Source organism: Polypterus senegalus, chromosome 17, assembly GCF_016835505.1.
Source record: "Polypterus senegalus isolate Bchr_013 chromosome 17, ASM1683550v1, whole genome shotgun sequence".
Classification (NCBI taxonomy): Eukaryota; Metazoa; Chordata; class Cladistia; order Polypteriformes; family Polypteridae; genus Polypterus; species Polypterus senegalus.
In genome coordinates, this window is record NC_053170.1 from 15,119,025 (window position 1) to 15,140,025 (window position 21,001).

The 21,001-nt window shown below is 42.5% G+C and overlaps 1 protein-coding gene across 1 annotated transcript in view; it reads left to right on the forward strand.

The window, feature by feature from the left end:
• Positions 1-3,881: 3,881 nt before the first annotated feature.
• Positions 3,882-21,001, forward strand: part of npepps (aminopeptidase puromycin sensitive) — a 103,123-nt gene continuing 86,003 nt past the window's right edge. Inside the window, exon 1 of the mRNA XM_039740799.1 lies at positions 3,882-4,257. Within this exon, the coding sequence (XP_039596733.1) occupies positions 3,985-4,257 (273 nt within the window). The 5' untranslated portion in view covers positions 3,882-3,984. The remainder of the gene's footprint in view (positions 4,258-21,001) is intronic.

The window sequence follows — 21,001 nt, forward strand, 5'->3', positions numbered from 1 at the left end:
GACATAAAAAAAACAACTGTTATTTGTTTCCCATTGTATCACCGTTTAAGAGGGGGTGTCGGAGGAGCGACTGTGTCTCTTTGGGGTGTGTTCAGCTCCCCTCTTCACAACGGTGCATAGCACTGGCAAGGGAAAGGGTGGGTGAACAAAGTGCAGATCAAGCGCAAAGGCAGCAACAGCAAGTCAACAGCTGTTCAAGCAAAGAGGAGGTAAAAAAAAGGAATTTGTTTCCCATTGTATCACTGTTTAACAGGGGGTTTCGGAAGAGTGGTGGCGTCTCCTTGGGGTGTGTTCAGCTCCCCTCTTCAAAATGGCAGGGGGATAGGAGTCAGCGAGCAAAGCGAGCAGGCGTCGAAGCCTCCTAGTGGGAGAATAAAATCATCATTTTGTGAAACTGCAGAATATTAACCATTAATTTTGCGCAAACAAACCATGATGCACTATAAAGGAACTAACAGGATCCTTAAGTAAATTTAACTAACTAATGTACAGGGGCAATATACACTGAGCACATCCTCCCTAGTGGACTAATAATGTATGACCCAAATACATCTCTACTTTATTTCTGTATTATACCAGGAATTTATAACTTTAATGCGACTGTTTTATTATCCAAGGAATTTTTTGTGGTTTATGTTTAAAACAGTCAGACAGGTTAATGGTCGAACACAGTAAGAGGTTGTACAGCTACATACAGAATCAAAGCTTTTGGGCAGAGCCGTCCATCACCTGGATTGCTAGCCAATGAAATGTGTGTATTGTTTTGGAGTGCTCATGTGCTCATTTGTCCAAGAACCTAAGAAAAGAGCAACATAAGAAGTGACTTCAGAAACAAAGAGAGAGAACTTTTTCATCTGGACATTGAAGACCTTAACTTACACATCACACCAACTGCTGAACCAAATTACCACATCCATCCTTGACATTTCTGATTTTCAGTAAGGTTTCTAAAACTATATATATAGACTTTGATATCTGTTTTATTTTCTATTATACTTTCCTTTTTTGGCATTACTGTGCTTGAATAAATACCTATACCTATACATGCTGCTTTTAAATTTTGCCTTTTTATCTAGAGCAATTGAAGAGAAAAGGTAAATTTTAGGGCACCTGATGCAGTGGAAGACTGCCCTTTGCTCATCCCTATCAAGGCTGAGAGGTTGGATCTCAATAGGAAGGACAAATGCTGTCGAAATAAGACACCATTGGTTGGTAAGTGGCATATAACCAAAATACAGATGAGCTTTCCATGTGTCTTGGGGACACCGGAAAACACTGTTAGTGCCAGAGTCACTTCTGAGGAGTGACAGGCATCACTCTTATGTACTTATGTGGATGGATTCCTATGTGGGATGTTACAGAGTGACTGGCAGTTGGGCATTACTCACACAATTGTGTGTGTATGTGTGTGTGTTAATCTTAAAGTGCGACAGTAGACCCACCTAGTAATGAACACGTTGAGTCTCACTCATCCCTCGATAATACATGTGGTTAGATTGGAGTGAACATTATGATCTCAATGTGCCAGTCAACTAAACATTCTACCGACGTATAAAACAAAAGTGGAATGTTGAGCTTTTAGTTACCAACTGTGGGATGACATGGCTGCTCTGGTGGTCTCCGTCTGAAGACCCAATACTTTAGTCTGGCATCCCCTGAATACAGCTGCTGATTAGCTGTTCCTATGGCAACTCTGCTTGTTGGACGTTTGCACAAAAATACAGCCATGACAATCGTTAGGAGCTGCTCCTCCTTTTGGTATCCTACTGTGACAGCTGGTGCCACTGCTGCATTGCCCAGATTCTTCTCCTGCCCAGGTGAACTGAGGTAGCAAGACAGTGTATGTTGGAGTGGAATTGTTTCAATTTGTTGTTACTAGTAGAGTTTTAATTAGTTATAAAACTGTTTTTAATATATTGCACGCCAGAAGATAAACTTCCAGGTTCATCTAAAGTAAGTAGTACCACAAGAGATGGTGCTATTACTAACAGTATTAACTCCTTCCCTCACAGCTTCAAGGAACTGCCCCTTGAGGACATTGGAGTGAAGGAAGCCCCGAAACCTTCTGGTCCACACAATATAAATAGAGAACACTTCCAGAAAGTGGTGTCCCATTTCTGTGTTGACCCAAGAGAGAAAAACGATCTTGTGTCGTCCCAAAGAGAGGACTATTGTTAAAGGCACATTAAAGTGCATTATTTCTGTTTATTTTCCACAGTCTTCAGCTTTCTTTAAAACTGTACAAAGGTGTGTGTGTGGAGAGGGGGGTCCCTTGGATCACAATGTACATAAAATGTATTTATTTTAAGTTAAATCAGCTTAATTAATTTGTGTATCAGGAAAACGTGAACAGCGTTTTATAACGATGACAAAGTGGTTCATTTTGATTAAGATGAACATAACATAGATGAGTAATGACAAAGGTCCCTGAGGCTGATCAGGCTTCTGTTTAAAGAACATAATTAAACAGCTTTGTTTCAGCATCACGTAATCATGTTACTACGGCATCTAAAGTCTTTGTTATAACAGAGGACATTTCTGGAGATTTTTAGTCCTTCATTTACGTAATCTTAGCCAGTCGGCGGTGTGTTCCCGAGTTCGCAGTCCTCTAATGTGATAAACTCAACGACTGATACCAGCTGGTCTGCGACTGGCCACAATAATATTAAACAGGTTCGTTTTTCTTGTTAGTGGAGGTCCAGAACTGACAACCAAATGAGACAATAAATGCGCCCTCCGATGTACAATGCATAGAATGTTGCAATGAGGAATGTTGTGAACCTGACAAACAGAAGTGAAGCTCGTCCTTCTGATGCATCGCATGTTAAATTCCGTAAGAGAACGGACAAATGAATCAAAGGGCAGAGACTGCGGCTGGGCTCGCTACAACTGTTAACACTTCTTGAAGCGCCACCCTGTCGAGCAGCACGCTCTTATCCGTCAGAAAAAAAGGGCAAGCAAGACTGCGGTGGAAGATCGGCGCTCAAGGTAAATGTGCCATGGGCTGCTACTGTCAGGCGTGTAATTTGGCATGGTGTAACGACGAGATTAGCAACTATGATCAGCAAACGTGACATACCTCACCGCGACAAAAAGTTGCGTAATGTGGCATCGGCTTAAAAGTGACATGGGCTGTGATTTTCAGGCGTGTAATTTGATATTGTGTGGCAAATCGGACATAGGCAATGATAAAAAGTCGTTCAATGTGAAATTGACTTAAGAGGTTTTGTCAATGCAATACTTGCAACATGAGTAAAATAACCTTAAATTAGATACATAAACATTTATTTAAGCATAGACGTGCAGTTCACAAACGGTGCACCTCACACAATATGAATGTGCTGTAATTACTAACACCCCCCGTCCCACTTACACTGGCAGAAACCCCAAGAGGAACACCACTGTACCAGAATGCTTTGACATGGTGGAAAACTCCAAGGGGATTCCCCTTCTTCGCAGTCTTTTTATGTGTTCTCTCTTCTATATGGCTGGGGAAATATGGCAACCCTACCTCTAATATATATATATATATATATATATATATATATATATATATATAATAATCAATACAGAGGTTTTACTCAGTTTAACATAATTTGCATTGATTGGGAATCCGCTTCTGTCGCTATTTAGCTGTATTTAGATCCGTTCAAGCGAGCAGAGACACTGCCCAATACATTGAATAAAACAGGGTAGCTAAGCAGACAACTAAAAACACCTCCCTAAAATCTTTAAATAAAACAAATAAAAATAATTAATCTTTTTTTTAAATATAAATTAAAATCATTTACTTGTCACCCCAATATTAACAGCTGTCTCACTACGACTCATCGCAGCGATGCAGGCCGGCCAATTTTTCTTAGCTGTGTACGCGCGCGCTCCAGTTGCGTTACGTCTACGCGAGGTCGCGCACGTACTGTCCGTCGCCGTGTTTCTGCGGAGCTCGGAAGAAGACGGTTGTGCAGCGCTGATTTGCTGATTTCTATGCTGCTGCTGCCTCAGAGCTGCCGGATTCTGCTGTCATCGCTCGCTGAGACCCTCCCGAGAGTCCAGTCCAGTTTGCCCGCCTGCTCCGTGCGTAGTTGCCTCCTGCGATTATCTTTTCCCCGCACCGCCAACCGCCTGTACAGCGCCATGCCGGAGAAGAGGCCCTTCGAACGGTTACCCAGCGACGTTCGCCCCGTTAATTACGGACTCAGTCTCAAGCCTGACCTCATCGACTTCACCTTCGAGGGCAAACTGGAAGCCAGCGTGGAGGTGAGGAGATCCCGGGGCAGGAAGGGGGTTGGGGTTTCCTTCGGGGGGTCGAGTTGTCGGGTTGTCTGTGGCTGCCCGAGGGGTTAAAAAGAAAGAGAGAGATCTCGACAGAGAGAGACTGAGGCAGACATGCACCTAGACAGAGAGAGTGGAGGAAGGCCTGCCAGTGTGATTTAGCACGGCTCGAGGGGGCGGGGGTGGCTCACTGCAGCCGGGGTAGGAGAGCAACACACAATGGGAGGCCAGGGACGGAGGGGCAGCGATCAGAAGGGAGAGGAGCCGGGGAGGTCAGGTGCAGGAGCTGGGCCGGAGTCGCAGCAGCAGGTGCAGACGGGGTGGGGGGCGGAGACCCCCGCCTCGGCGAACAAGAGTGTTTAAAAAGGCGCAGACAAGTTTGGAAGCTTTGAACTCCTAAATAACTGCCGCAGCTTCATTCGGAGATGGAACTGAACCTTGGCAGAAGCTGCTATAACATCAGGATTAGAAGTGGAGAAGAATGCTGGACTAAACGAAGAGATGAGCTTTTTATTAAACCAGTGTGCGGGCAGCATGAGGAGGAGGCTGACACTCTGCGCGCAGTTAAAGCCATTTATGTCGTGAAATGTGAGCAGTAGCACTGGAGACTCTGCTTGTGTCCAACTCCACGGTTACTGGATGGACAAGTTTAAAAACTTCGTTATTAAGAAACTGGATCTACTACTGTAAGAACGTATGTGAGGCAACTGCAACAAGTTACCAGACAGAAGCGCAATTTGCATTAGTTTTGGGGAACAAGAAACGATGACAAGATGATCGACATTCACCTCCTGAACTGAATGATCTCAGATGTTCTAAACAAGACACTGACTTGAGATCTGTTGTAGTGGTGTCAAGGTGTGTAACCATAGAGCACTAAATAAACCCCTTGATACTTGTTTGTAGAAAGGCACAGCACACTGGTACAGGTGCAGAGGGGGAGCTGGTTTGGCAGACAAGATTTGGAAAGGTTTCACACAACTGCCTCGGCTCCATTAGGAGGAAGAGCTGGGTCTTAGCAGAAGGTGCTAGAAGATCAGGGTTAGTGAAGGAGGGGCAGAACTTTTTATCAAAATCACATGAAGAGGCTGACAGTCTGCTGGCAGTTAAGACCATTTGAGAAGTAGCAGTTGTGACTCTTGTATCCCGCTCCATGCTTACAGGATGGAAAAGAGTGAACTAACTACATTCATGAGAAACTGGATGTACAGCTGTAAGCTCTGGTGGTGAATATGTGTGAGGCAACTGCAAAAAGTAACCCGAAAATCAGTTTCTGTTAGTTTAAAAAAACGATGACATGATGGCTGAAGTTCAGCTACTTAAAGGTGATTCCTAATGTTCTAAGCGAGACACTGACTTAAGGTCTTTAGTTATGAAGGAGTACAACAGAACACACTATGGAATGCCATATAAACCCTAAACGCATTGTTAAAGTCACAATCCACTGTGGTGTAGTTGCAGAGGGGGACCTACCTTGGCAAACAAGAATTAAAAAGGTGCAGGCAACTGCAAGAACTGCTGCTGTGGTTCCATTGAGAGGTAGAAAAGAGTGTTGGCAGAAGGTGCTATAAGTTCAGGGTTACAAGTGGAGATGAATGCTGCAGTAAACGAGGGGCAGCTCTTTTTATTAAACCAATGTGAGGAAGCTGACGCATTGCTCGCGCCATTTATGTGGTGAAATGTGAACAGTAGCAGGAGTGACTCTTCTTGTATTCAACTCCATGGAGAAGAGTGAACTGATTACATTCATGAGAAACAGGATCTACCGCTGTAAGCATTGGTGGTGAAAGTGTGTGAGGCAACTGCAAAAAGTAACCCAAAAATCTCTTTCTATGAGTTTAAAAAAATGATGAGATGATGGTCAAAGTTCAGCTACTTAACTCATTGATTCCTGATGTTCTGAATGAGACACTGACTTGAGATTTAGTGTAAAGTAGTGTTATCAAGGAACACCAGGTAATCCCTTGACACCTATTGTTATAAAGTCACAGTCCACCGTGGTGCGGGTGCAGAGGTAGGGACCCGCCTCGGTGGACAAGAGAAAGGTGCAGACAAAACTACATGAACAGCTTACACCTCCATTAGGGGGGAGAACTGAGTGTTTGCAGAAGCTGCTCAGAGTTCATGGTTAGAAGTGGACCTGATTGATCGGGTGGTGCTGCACTGAACGTGGGGCTGAGCTTTTTATCAACATATGGTAGGAGTCCATGCCACTAGCTTGGGGACGCTGACATGTCACCTTCAGTCAAGGCAGTTTTTATAATGAAATGTGAGCAGCAGCATTGGTGACTTTTCTTGCGTCCAACTCCTTGATTACTGGATGGAGGAGTGGGAAATACACTCATGAGACACTGGATATACAGCGGCAGTTTGGCTAACTCGCAGTTAGGAGACCGGGGTTCACAGGAGTTTCTTTTGGGCACTTTGGTTCCCTCCCACAGTCCAAAGATGTGCAGGTTAGTTGGGTTGGTGATGCTGAAATTGGCCAGTGTGTGTGTACTGACCCTGCGATGGCCGGGCTGCGATTATCTGCAGGTTCCCTGTGACCCTGCTCTGGATGAAGTGAATTCAGAAAATGAATGAATGGATGTATGGATTTACTGCTGTAAGAAATGATAGTGGCTGTGTGTGAAGCAACTACAAGTTAACGGACTAAACTGCTGTTTGTATCAGTGTTTGACAAAGTGATGATCTGGTGGTCTTAAGTTCAGCTACTTAACTCGGTGATCCCAGATATTCAGCCAAGTTTATGGAAAACCGGAATGTACTACTCTGATCTTTGCAGTTTACAATCCCCTCTACCTTCATGAGGCGTTGGATTGTTTTAGAGATGGGACACTTGGTGAGAGCCGTCCAGTTGTTCTCACCCAGTTATAAGAAAGGAAATCACTCCTGGTTGTCTTCAGATGTGCATAATATACATCTGGCTAGCTAGGCTACATCATTACTGAACATGAGGACCCTCTTAATTGTCCAAGCATGGCGCACCTTAATGCAGCTTTATACACAGATCACTGGCAGTGGTCCACTAAAGGAGTACGTCACTCTAAAGGATCACCCTGCAGGTCAATCTGATGATGTTTGTTACGGAGAAACTAATTGGAGACATCTAAATTAGGCATGGAAATAAACTTTGAGAATATTTAAGCATGGTCCATGCATGTGTGTGTGTGTTCATTCACCCTGTGATGGACTGGCTGGGATAAGCTCCAATTTCTCTGTGACCCTGCTCAGGATGAAGTGGGTTTAGGAAATGGATGGATATACATACTGCTGTGAGAACTAATAGTGACTGCCCTGTGGGGGCTGGAGGGTCTTGGAACTCCTGCAGATTTTGGTTTATTTTTGTTTTTTTTTTTCTTTCAACCCTCAGGATTTTTTTTTTTGTGTGTTTTCTGTCCTCCTGGCCCTCAGAACTTACTTTATACTTTGTTACTTAGTGTTGCCTAATCTTATTTTTATATTTTTTCTTTCTTTCTTTCTTTATCTTGTAAAGCTCTTTGAGATACGCCATTTGTATGAAAATGTGCCATAGAAATAAATGTTTTTGACTGTGTGTGAGGAAACTGCAACAACTTGCATAACAAAACTGCTGTTTGTATTATTAGTGTTTAACAAAATGATGATAGGTGATCTTAATTTGAGCTACTTGACTGAATAGCTGGTATCATTGAGTTAAGGGTGTAACGAGTTCATGAAAAACTGCATGTACTGCGGCCCGGTGGTAGCTCTGCTGCCTCGCAGTAAGGGGACCATGTGGGTTTCTTTGGGGTATTTTGGGTTCCTTCCACAGTCCAAAGATGTGCAGGTTAGTTGGATGGGTGATGCTGAACTTGGACTCTGTGTGTGTGTGTGTATGTGTTGTGCGTGTTCACCCTCTAATGGATGTTTGCCCTGTCCAGGGTGTGGTCCAACCTTGGCCCCTATTTTTGCTGGGTTAGGCCGTAGGGTCCCTGTGACAACTTAGGATAGAGTGGGTTGGATGGGTGGATGGACATACTGCTGTAGGAACTGGTAGTGAATGTATGTGAGAAAACTGCAACAAGTTCCAGGCAAAACTACTGCTGTTGTGTTTTTTTTTAATTAATAACTATGACAAGATTGTTGAAGTTCAGCCACTAAACTGAATGAATTACGGTGTTTTAAACAAGACACTCACTGACTTGAAATCTGCTGTAGTAGTGTTGCACCCTATAGAGCGCTAAATAAACCCTTGATGCGTTTTTAGAAAGTCGCAGCACACTGTGGTTCAGGGGCAGAAAGGGACCTGTCTCGGTGTCCAAGAGTCAAAATGGCACAGACGGCTGTGTGAACAACTTGTGCAGCTCCGTTAGGAGGGAGAACAGAGTCTTAGCAGCAGCTGCACTCAGATGAGGGTCAGATGTGGAGAAGAATGCGGCACTAGAAGAGGGGCTCAGCTTTTTAACAAAACCGCATGCCAGTAGCAAGTGGAGGCTGACACGCTGGTCACAGGCGATTTCTAGAATGAAATGTGAGCAGTAGCAGCAGAGACTCCTTCTTGTGTCCGTCTTCACATTTGCTGGTTGAAGAAGTTTGAGTGAACTTCAAGAGAAATGGCACATACTGCTATACGAATGGCGGTGACCGTGAAATGGCAACTGCAACAGATTACCACGTAATGCTCGTGCTTGGGCATGGTACATAACAAACATGCCTAGGGTGAGTAGACCCTCCATAACTAATGTAGGCCTCGGCCATTAACGTTTGCAGTGCAGTGTAGTGTGTCTGTCTGTCTGTCTGTCTCCCACGTATCTGTTACATACCTCGTGGTACAGGGTTCAAAGAGGCTGTGCTAATGTTTGAGATGCGCCATCTGTTAGAAAGCAGAGACATGGTAAACAGAGGGACGGATAGACAGATAGACACGGTCCACTTTTTAAGGCAGTTATACGCATGCATTAAGGTAAAGTAAAAAGTCAAAATTTTGTTAGAGAAGGAGGGTACAAGCAGCAGTAAATCAGAGCGGACAAATCCACCATATTGGAGCAATTTTTAAAGGTTAACGACTAACAGACAGTTAGAAATTTATTAGAAGCAAAATAACACACAATAATCACACATTGGGGGACGTGGTAGTAAAGAATAAGTGATTAAATTAAAAAAAAAAGATGTGTCTTGAAAAAGCAAATGCAGAGATTTACGGGTGTTCCATTTTCTCCAACCCTCCTAATCCGGTTTTTATAGGCAGGATTTATTTTATTAATTAATTAGTAATCTTGATGAGCAAGTCACACTAATTCTTATTACATTTTCTAACCAATTTCAAAACTGTAATGATTCAAATTCTGACCCAAAGCAGGTCATCGTTCACTGATGAAACACAATCAATGAAGATGTCCTGGAACAGCAAACCGCCAGCATGGCTCATTTGTCAGAGGTGCCTGATCCGCGAGCTCAGCTGACGTCCCGGGCCTCGGCTGATTCCTGTTTTGTTGTTTTTTTGTTTTTTTTTTGTTTTCCTCGGGCACACCTCAGCGATGAGAAACACACCAGTAGAAGGTACAGTCACAACCTGCTCACTTGCATCTGTTCAGAGGAGCGTGAGGCGCAAAAAGATTTAGAGATGAGAGAAGTCAGATGTTTCTGTGCGGAGATGACACACAGAAAGTAGTGAAGCTGTGTGGTGACAGAGAGAAAAGGTGCAGGGGAGATTTGTTTAAGAATAGCACGGGTGTTGTAACGAAGATGGCTTTGGCTGTCTCTGTGGCACCGCTCAGGAGGCAGAGCCGTCTCTGGGGCAGGACACCACCGCATCACCCCTCTGCTTCCTGTCATGTGACACAGGTGCTGTCCTTGGATTCTGTGTACACACTGAGATCAGAAAGAAGCAAAGTCCATGGGGTTCAGTGCAACTTTTTACTTTCTCATTTAGGGAGAGTATTGGAATCCTATTAAAACTCCATTTAGAGATTTTGATGAATCTTGTCGTTTTAGACCTCCCTGAGTCTGAATATGCCATTTTTGGAGGTGTGTGTGTATAAACGGGATAACTTGACTATGCTATCACTTAGGTCAGCCTAATTTTGCATACAAGTGTTAGGTAGAAAACATAGATTTCTGTCCACTTTTGGGATATTTCTGCTAACCGGAATTGCAGCTGCACAGTCCAATTTTTTTTTTTTCAGCTTTACTTTTATGATAATTGTTCAATATATAATTACCGTATATACGCGCAGATACATTCTCACGTGGAATAAGTCAGAACTTGATTTTACTGTATAATTTCTGGTATTTTATAATGTTGGTCGTATAAGTGGAATGCAGAAAACTCACACTATTGGTCCAAGAGATTATGATATGCTAACGCCCACCTGAGTGGGTAACCACGGAGCACACGGCCTTCTTTTCTATGTGTTGTGCCTATGTGACCATGCGGTAATACCCGGACTATTCTGAAGCGACGTTTGCACACTGATTTGTGTTTTTGTATTTCACATCCTCATACACCTTTAACTTAAGAACAACCCTTATCTACGAAGGAGCGTTCGATCAGAAGGAAATATGAAGTTGGTTTTAAATTAAATGTCGTTGAAGTGGTGAAAGAAATTGGTAACTGCGCTGCTGCAACAAAATTCAGTGCGTCTGAGAAACTGATGTGAGATTGGAGGAGGGAAGAATTTAAGTGTCGCATTTTTGAACGGGCATATAAGTTGGGGTCTGATTTCTATAATCTTTATTTTTTGGGTTTCGAGACCCAACTTATATGTGAGTATATACGGTAATTTGGTTTGTTGTTTATGGTTCTTTAATGTACATAATTTAAAAATATAATCATTGTCTTGCTGTTTATGTCTCAAATATCCCTCCCCATATCTAAATATACGAGAAAGTCAAGGGGAGAACATTCCCGATTTTTTTTTAGCATAGGTGACATTGGTGTGTAGCGTTCACAGATGTCCCTTGTCACCATCTCGGTCATTTTCAGAACACTTTAAAAACTGAGTTGCTCTTACATGATCTGTTGACAGGCTGGTGTGGACTAATGTGTGTTTATTACTGAAGTTGTGTATGTTTTGTGGTTCAGTTGTGGCATTTCCTTGTATGGCTTGCATGTGTCCCCTCTGTCGCCAGTTTGTTTTTTGTAGTTGAACAGATGTATCTGAAGGGAGTCAAAGAGGGATAGGCTGGACAACTTTTGAAGCTTTTAGGTTATTTTCCAGAAATCTAGGAAGTAGTACAGAATGGCCAGACTTGGTAGTGAGTTAATAAAACACTAGCATCCCATAATTCTTGTTGCACACAGGGGACGTGCAGTAGAAAAAAACTGCTAAAATGTATCTGCATTCGGCGGGTTATGAACCACGAGCCAAGATTGAAGGAGTTCAGTCCTGTGAGCTTAGACATATTGTGGGGGGCAGTTTAGTGGCAGGGTGGGTAATGGAATCTCACACAACGGGTGTTGTCTCCATGGAGCTGACAAGTTGTTCCCATGTCCCTTTGGGTTTTTTTTTTTTCTTCACACATCAGCAGCTATTTACTTGGTGGGTTATATGGCAGCTCTATAGTAGACTTGTGTGGGTGTTTTAGTTCCTGCATCGCTCACTGTGATGGTGGCTTGAAAAGTGAATAAATACAAAGCAGGTGTCCCCTGCATGCCTGCCTGCCTGCCTGCCTGCCTTTGACATGTCGTCATCAAGTAAAGCAAAGCAAGTGTGACAAGAGATCAAGTGTTCTACAAAGCGATTCTAAAATGGCCTGGACACGTTTGTTGGGACCCCTAGAAAAGATCCTAAATAGTTGGATTTGAGTGATATTTTAAACTCATCGTTTTCTTCAGTCATACAGTCAGTAGTTTAAATGGAGAAAAGTCATGACTGTGCTGTTTGGTGTCATCGTGTGTCCCACACTGAACATGGACCAGAGAAAGCAAAGGAGAGAGGGGATCAGAAAGAAAATGATAGATGAAAGGCAACGGCTGCAAGACCATCAAAAACCAGCTTAAAGCTCCTGTGATGGCAGTTCAGAATATTATTAAAATGTTTAAAAGTGACCCCAGAATATACTGAAGGATAGTGAGCATGGTAGAGAAAAAGCCAAGGAAAACTTCCAATGAGATACGAGGGATGTCCAAAACGTTTCTGCACTTTTCTTTTTAACTCTGTTTATTAAGAATTTCAAAAACAAATGACATCACTTTTCTTCATAGGCCCCTTCCTTTGTGATGAAATTTTCCCAGTGTCGTACCAACTTTTTAATGCTATCCACAAAAAATGTTTTTGTTTGATGGTGTAGCCGCTGTTCCAGGGTTCGTTCTTCATTCTTCATAGTCATGGCTGTATCTTGATGTCCGGAGCTCTCTGCATCCATCACACTAGTACGACCATTTTCAAGTATTCCAATCCACTCATGGACGACTCTGCAAGAGAGAACTTCATCCTCATACTGAGCACACATGTGGAGATGAATTTGTGCTCCCAGCACCTTCTGCGCACATAAAGCGTTTGACAGAACTCTGTTTCTCTTTGGTGCAGTTTAGAAGCTTCGCAGCCATCTTCACCACAGGGTAACAACTCTGATACTATACTGCAAGGGCAGCTGGCTTGCCAGACAGAACTAGTCACATGACACTCTCAGACACACCCAATCACTACTCCTCCCACCTACAGTGTTTCCAACGAAAATATAAAAGTGTGGAAACTTTTTTTGAACGTCCCTCGTACAAGTTGAACTCCAAGGTTGAGGTTCATTAGTGTCTGATCGCACCAGGCATCACTTTTTTGAGTGGCTGTGGGCTTATTGGATGAAGAGCCAAGAGGACGCCACATAAAAAAAGCCAGACTGGAATTTAATAAAGTGCACATTGACAAGCCACAATGCTTCTTGGAGAATGTCCTTTGGACTGGTGCGAAGACTGGAGCTTGTTGGCAAGTCACATCAGCTCTATGTCCACAGATGAGAAAATGAAACATTAAAAAAAAAAAACACCACAGGTACTGTGAAACATGGAGGAGGCTCACTTATGTTTAGGGGCTGCTTTGCTGCATCTGGCATGGGGTGTCTTTGAGTCTGTGCAGGGAACAATGAAATATCAAGACTGTCAAGACATTCTGGAGCGAAACATACTGTCCGGTGTCAGAAAGCTGTGCCTCAGCTGCAGGTCATGGACCCTCCAACAGGATAATGAGCCAAAACGGACAGCTAAAAGCGCCCAAGAATGGCTAAGAACAAAACATTGGACTATTCTGAAGTGGCCTTCAATGAGCCCTGATTTGAGTCCTATGGAACATATATGGAAAGAACTGAGACGTGCAGTTTGGAGAAGATCTCCTTCAAACCTGACTCAGCTGGAGCAGAAGAGTGGGCCAAACAACCTGAGGGCAGGTGCAGAAATTCTCATTGAGAGCTCCAGGAATCGCTTGTTTACTCTAAAGATTGTGCAAGAAAATTATTAGGTTAAGGGTCCCATCATTTGTGTCCATGCTGTTTTAATTTGTCTTATGATTTGAAATATTCTTTTTGAATCGAAACTCTATAGCAGAGTCAGATTTTTGTTAAATACGGAATAAACAATGTAGGTGCCAATTACTTTTTGTCAGTTTCAGATTATTTCAGAAACAAAAGGTTTGGCATTCATTTTCCCACCCATACTAAGAGTGAAATGTGTTTGTTCCACAACTCTGAAGTGTTGCACCCTCAACAGTAGGGCTGACATGTTGACTGAGTGTAACTAAACAGATAAAAGGGGAGGGTGTAGAGAAATGGCACTGTGATCTGAAGGAGTGGGGTGTGCCATGCAATGGGCTGGCAAGCTGCCCCCTGTCAGTTTGTGCATCCTGCTTTGTTAAAGCCACAGGGACATCCTGATGCTGCAAAGGCAAAGATGGAAGGATGAAGAGGAGGACTGTGGTGATGCCAAGGTGGGCTCACATCACCCACGGTCTTGAAATGGAAAAGTGAATTTAATTAACTGGAGCTTTCCAATTCTGTCATTGCCGCCTTGTGTTTCTCACGAGTCAAACTGACATCTAAGGAATGTTACATTAGAGGTTGACTCACCAGCAGGATGAGAATTGTTCAAGTAGGCTTATAGGATCTCATTGGGTCGGGGCTACAGCTGCTCCTACCAGTGAGTGCATTTTACATACACCCCTGAAACTGAGGTAAGGCGAGTATCCTGGTTTCTTATGAAGCCCTGTTTTGCATGTGTGAGTCCACATATCGAGTTCTCATTTCACCAAATGCTCCGGCATCATCATTAAACTGTGCCCAAAAAAAAAAAAAGTTAAATGTGAATCCGAAAATGAGCGCGAGGTCTGTGTCCCTAGAGATTGTATTGCTGAGTTTTGCTCGATGTGTTCAGCTCGTCAACATAAATTGAGCGATTTTTCTGAAATATCGAGATGGATTATTTTAACCAGGAGAAGGAATAATGAGATCAAGACGTTTCTCTTTGTGGACACTTCAGCCTCTCTCTCTACCTGTGTAAAGTGAAGTCTAGTGGGACAGAGTTGCTTTAAAAACTTCACCAACAGAAACTTGAGGGAGAACTTCAGGACATCGAGACGTGTGTTGGTAAAATTATGTGGCAGGTTGAGCAATACAATTATCCCAAGCTGGGGTTCACATTCCTGTTTTTTGTCAATTTTATTTTCCACTTTTAGGGTCCTAGATTTGGGGTAGTGTTACTTTTTCCTCTGTTTTTGGGCATTCTTTGAATTGTTTGCCTAGGATTGACTTTCTTGTTAGAAAAAAATCCCATTTTGCCTTTGTGCCCCACGGAGCTTCATTGCTATTGGAATAATGTTTAGTGAAGAATAAATCTGCAATATAGAGTCTTCAGTGCCCTTTTTATGTCAAGTCTGTGTCTCCCCCATAACCTGCACCCCCTTATCCCATTGGTATTATTGGAAGTGCTTTTGGAGCTGTTGGGACTTGTTTTGGGACTCCCAGTTCATGACTGTGATGAGCCCACATCCGGTGACCGCATATTAATCTCTCAATCTTTAGAACTGCGAGTCGCCATTGCTCATTATAGGCTGGGTAGTTGTGGTGTTGGAATGTGAGGAGATTTAACTTGGTTAATTAATTATCTGTACTGCCTTCGGTGATGTTAGTAAAGAATTAAGTAATTCGGTAAGGCTCCTGCTTTATTTTCAGTACCTTTCTCTGTTGTGTTGGGTAGACTCGAGCCGTTGGACGTCTATCAAGGGAACGGAATCCCATGTGTTATAAGAATTAGAATAACACAGTTCATTGATAAATTAATAATTATAGAAATAAGATAACTGCACAAATATCAACATACAAGACCGGATGTAGGTAGACTAGACAGACAAACATGCAACATTGGGAAAGTATTGAAATCGTCCAAAAACTCCATTTCAAGATTTTGATGAATCTTGACATTTTAGGCCTCATGAGTCCGAAAATACCATTTTTGGAATTATGTCTGTGTGTGTTTGTGTGTAAGTGTAAACACGATAACTTGAGTACGCTTTCACTTAGGTCAACCAAATTTTGCAAATAAGTATTAGGTACAAAATGTAGATTTCTATCATCTTTTCAGCTATTTCTGTTAACCCAAAGTGATACTTTACCTTTTACTCATGCAGCAGCAGAGTTCGATTTATTTAACTTTACTTTTATAATAACTGTTCAATATATTATTAATTTGATTCATTGTTGATGGTTCTTTAATGTACATAATATAAAAATATAATCATTGTCTTGCAGTTTACTCCTCAGATATCCATCCCTATATCTGAGCATACAAGAAAGTTGAGGGGAGACCACTCCCAATTTATATATCTTGGCACAGACACACAGTCTGATGTTACCAAGTCTTTGACGATGGTGTCCAATGGAGTTGTTGTTGCCCCTGGTTCAACTGGAGGATTCTTCTTGTATTGCAGTGTGGTCCTTCAACCATGGTGTTCTGTGTTTCTGTCTTTTTCCTTCAGTTAAGATCTTTGCTGTGTTGTGTGCAGCTTCACAGGGAAAAGCATGATTCCTTCTGGCATGAGCTGAGATGCTGAAGTTCCCTTTTTGGAGTGATACCTGCTTCTCAGTCTTCAGACTGGGCGAAGTGCTTGGCTTGGCAGAATGGATCTCAGCTTTCTCTTGCACACCGAGGAGAGATTGTCAGCTTTCAGCTCCCCAGAAGGAGGGAACGGTTCTTGAGGGTGGCCATTTTGGAGGATGCGAGAGCAGAGTGCCCTCGGAGTTCTCCTGAGAGCTATGTGAGTGTGTCAGAGTGAGTGCCCCCAAGCTAATCTCTAGATGGGGTTAGTTTAACTAGTTTATGAAGAAGCACGGAACCTCCTGATTGGATTAAAGGCACTTCCATTGGCAAAATCAGTGTTTTCTCAAAGGCAACACATTCTGTCTGTCACGGCTGTCATTCCTTTAATTATTGCTCTTTGTCCTTTTGGGTTTGTCCTTTGTGCCTTCTAACCTGAAAGAGTCTCTGCAAAAAATGTCAGTGCAGCTCTGATGTACACCTTTGTTATGAGATGAAGTACAGGCTGGTCCTCAGATGAAGAGTTTAGCCCCTTAGCTTGGTATGTAACTGGAAGTTTGGTGCAGCTGGCTGTCCACGTCCCTGTTAAATCTGCTGTCTCGACAGGCCTGGGTTGCCACTAAAGCCTAAGAGAATGGGCAGTGCCCCTTTGTCCAACAGTGGAGAGTACAGCATGAAGTTCAAGCAGTATGGTGTACACAAATCTCTCTCGCTGTCTCTCTCACACACACACACATATATAAAATCCAACATCTGTCTGCCCGCTTTTCACAAGAGAACTACTTAATGGATTTAAATCAGGTTTTTTTTCTTTTCTATCATTTGCTTGAAAATTCCAGTTGATTTTGTGGTTTCTCTCATGAGCTAAGAATCATAGTTCGCTTGCAGGAGTAATATATTCGTGCTAATCTGAGACAAAGGCTGCGGGCCGAGGGGAAAGGAAAGCTAGTCTACGATACACAAAATCAGAGTACGTGTTTTGTAACGGCGTGGTGTCGATTAATGTGCACAGTGCAGTGGACATGCGCAGACTACAAAATCTTTAAGTGTAACCCAGTCGAGGGTTTACATGGCCACATACTGTAGTTGTTACTCGCTGAGAAATGAATGTGTATTAAGCTGGTTTCTGTAACCTGGCATTTTACAAATTGAGTTTTAGTGATTCCCTGGGTTGTTAAAGCACATTTACACTGCTGGTCAGAAGTTTTAGAACACCTCAGTTTTTTTTCAGTTTTTATGGAAATCCATGCAGTTTAATGTCTTAGTGCTTCATGAAATCAGGGCATAGAACAAAAAAGCAATGGCAAATAAAAAAAAAAAAAGTCAATTGTATTCAAATGTTTGATTCATCCAAGTAGCCACCTTTTGCTGATAAAACGGCCAAACACATGTGTGGCTTTCTTTCTTTATGGGAAATCAAATATTGGTCAGAAAGATCTTCCCAACACTGTTGCAGAGGTTCCCACAAATGTGTTGCACTTTGTAGGTTGCTTTACTTTCACCCTTCTGTTCAGTTTACCCCAAACTAACTGTGAGATTTACGTCCAGGGACTGTGCTGGCCAGTCCATGCTTTAAAGTGTCCCTTAATGTTCTTTTAACATGGTTCTGACATATCCTGGAGGTGTGTTTTGGGTAGGATTAACCTCTGACCTACTAGATGCAGACCAGGAGGTTTTGCGGGGTGCTGCAAAATGACTGTGGTAACCCTTTTGATTTAGAATGCCAGTCACTCTGCAAGTCACCAACTCTGCCTCCAGTAAAAGAACACCAGACCATCACACTTCCTCCTCCACCTTTGACAGTCTGTGTCACACACGGAGGAACCATCCTGTCACCAACTCAACAGCATAGAAACACCCTGTGGGATGAACCAAAGATTTTTAATTTTGATTCTTCTGCCAATAAGACTCTTCTCCCCCAGTCTGCAGTAGTCCACAGCTGGTATTTCAAGGCCCCATTTTTGTCCTTTAAGGAATTGCTTTCTTACTGTCACTCACCCTGTCACACCTGCAGCACAAAGTCTCCTCTTCATAGTAGAAATGGACACTTGCTTTTGTCAACCTGCACTGGTAAGCTGTGCTTGACGCTGTTGTGATGTGAGGCATCAATCACACAAGCTGGTGACTCTCAGAAACTTGTCTTCTGATTGGGTGACTTTGGCTCTGCCAGATCTCTTCCTATCAGATTTTCTCACAGTTTCCAGTTGCTTTTGGATTGTGGAGGATTCCACTGGACTCACCAACACTGATTTTTTTTTTTTTGGGCTATTTCTCTTAATCAGTGGTTCCCAAACTTGGTCCTGAGGACCCCCTGTGGCTGTAGGTTTTTGTTCCATTGAGATTCACAATAATATATGATAATGAAATAATTGATCTCATTTAGTTAGCCGGTCTTTCCTTTTCTCTTATTCTGCATTCAGAAAAGCACAACAGTATGATTTTTACTTTGTAAGACATTTGGAAATGTTTCTAATTTTTGCTATAGCTTTAAATGCTTATCTCTTTTTTTTTGATTTCCTATTATTTTTTCCTTATTATGTGTAGGCTGCTCTCTTCATTGTATCCTAATAGTGACAATTAAAAACAAGAAAAGCACTCTGGTCTTTCTCCAGACTGCAGTTCTCCACAACTGTTATTTCAAGACCCGGGTGAACAACATTAAATGATGAAAGGCTGCAACCGCTTCAGTATCAGACCTGCTAATTAGGCAATAATGGAAATCGGGATGATGAATAAAAAGGAAAAAAAAACATTTTTCACATAAAACGGCTGAGTTTTTGTTAAAATGTGTTAAAACACTTTGGTTATTTCTTCATTGATCTCAACACACAGAAACTGGGAAATAACAGCTCACTCACTTAGGTTAGGAGTCCAATTAAAAACAAAAGTTAGTTGGAAGAAAAACCTGCAGCCACAGGTGGTCTCCAGAACTGAGTTTTGGCACCCCTGCTCTAAATGAAAGGCCTACATTTCTAAGGGTACAAATGCTCTTTTCATTTCATTTAATTGCCATTTTCTTGCCATTATCACTGGGATTGACAACTTTTGACTTTGGTGTAGCAATCCAGACTGTTCCAACTCTGCTTTAAGACAGGCAGGGTTTTGAAGTAATCAGCACAAGTTGGGACACCTGTGCAAATTGTGTGCTTCAATGTGCAAGGCTTCAATTTGTTTAATTGCTGAAGAAGGCCTATTTGTAATATTGTGAAATATCCTATTTTTCAGTTTTTTGTAGCCTAAACTTTAAATTTAAACGTTTGGCAGTTTACTGCTTACCTTTTAGGTCATTCGCTGCATTTCACCTGAATAAATCTGAAGAACAACTGGAAAAGTTGTGGTGTTCTAAAACTTTTGACCGTTAGCCTAAATGTGATGTCCGGTTATGTCAGCTCCAAGGCCAGCACTAGCCCATTCAAATGCTGATCTTCGTATTGTTGGAGAATCGCAGTTGTTTTAATGGAAAGTAGGATGGTCCTAACCGTTAGTCAATTGCTCACTTTAGCAAACTCAACAGCTGATGGTTTATAGATTGTCACAGAATATTACAAAACAAGGCCACCTTTATTTACAGCTGGTTACATTCGCTCTTATTTGTGATTCTGGTTTTGCTACGGAGTAACCAGAACACATTTACCAATCTGCAGCTACAGTACTTCAGGGGAACAGAAACAGGAAGAGTAAAAAAGCCCCTGAGTGCAAGTTGAGGTGGTGGTGATTTCAGACTCCAAGATCCTGCAGCTCACATTCTGTTCTAATGTGCCACCTGCTTAACCAGTCCACTCCATTAACCTTTTACTGCATTTTCACAAAAGCAGCTGCTGGCCACATGCAAATCATGAAGCTTGCTAAATAGTTCAAGAAGCTGCAGGCTCGGGGTGTCTGTGGAAAGTGTTGGGCATGAAGTTGGAGATGGGCAGCAGTTCCTCCCTCTCTCTGTCTAATCATTAACACTTGACTGTTTGCCATGGCACACCTAAAGAGGCAGGCAGGCAGCATTTTGCGGTGATGTAAGTGTACTTCATTTTGTCTCCTTCTGATCTCACTGGCAGCTTGAGGTTTTAATTTGTATCCCGTTCAGCAGTTTTCACATGGAAGGTGATAATGAAATTTCACAGATTCCAAGGCAGAAAGTTCAGAGTTAATTAGGCAGGCAGATTTTGGCCCTGTTGTTTCACTCTTCATCACGTGCAGGTTCAGGTGTCTCTGAGATTCCCCATGGGATTAATAAAGTTTATCTAATCTAATCTCAGTTGAAAGACATGGTGAGGTGTGAACCAGTGGACTCTGGCTTAGGGGTGAGCTAAATGGAGATCTGCACTCGCCAGCCCCTGCAGAACTTGTCAGTGATCACTGTGAGCGGTGCGCTTCCCCGGTGACGTCAGCTGATCTCTCTCTATGTGTTGAACCCCCCCAAGCCTTCTCAGCACGGTGTCTCCACTGCAGCTGCTATCTATTTTAGCCGAGTTTTCAGCTATCCGGGTTAGTATCTGCCCATATTGCATTGGATAATTGGGGGACTGCTTTTATTTAACAATATTTTAGTAAAAAAAAAAAAAGCATGCGCTTTACATGTTTGAAGCATATGCCTGGATAGCTGACATGTGGACTTTTTTTTGCACCATTTAGTGTTGTGCACCATTGTTAACTATTAGCTTCTTCATATTTTTTCTCTTCATTCTGCATGAAGACGTAACACAAAAAAAAAATTCTCGGCCACCACAGAAACTTTGAACTGCACAATGGAAAAAA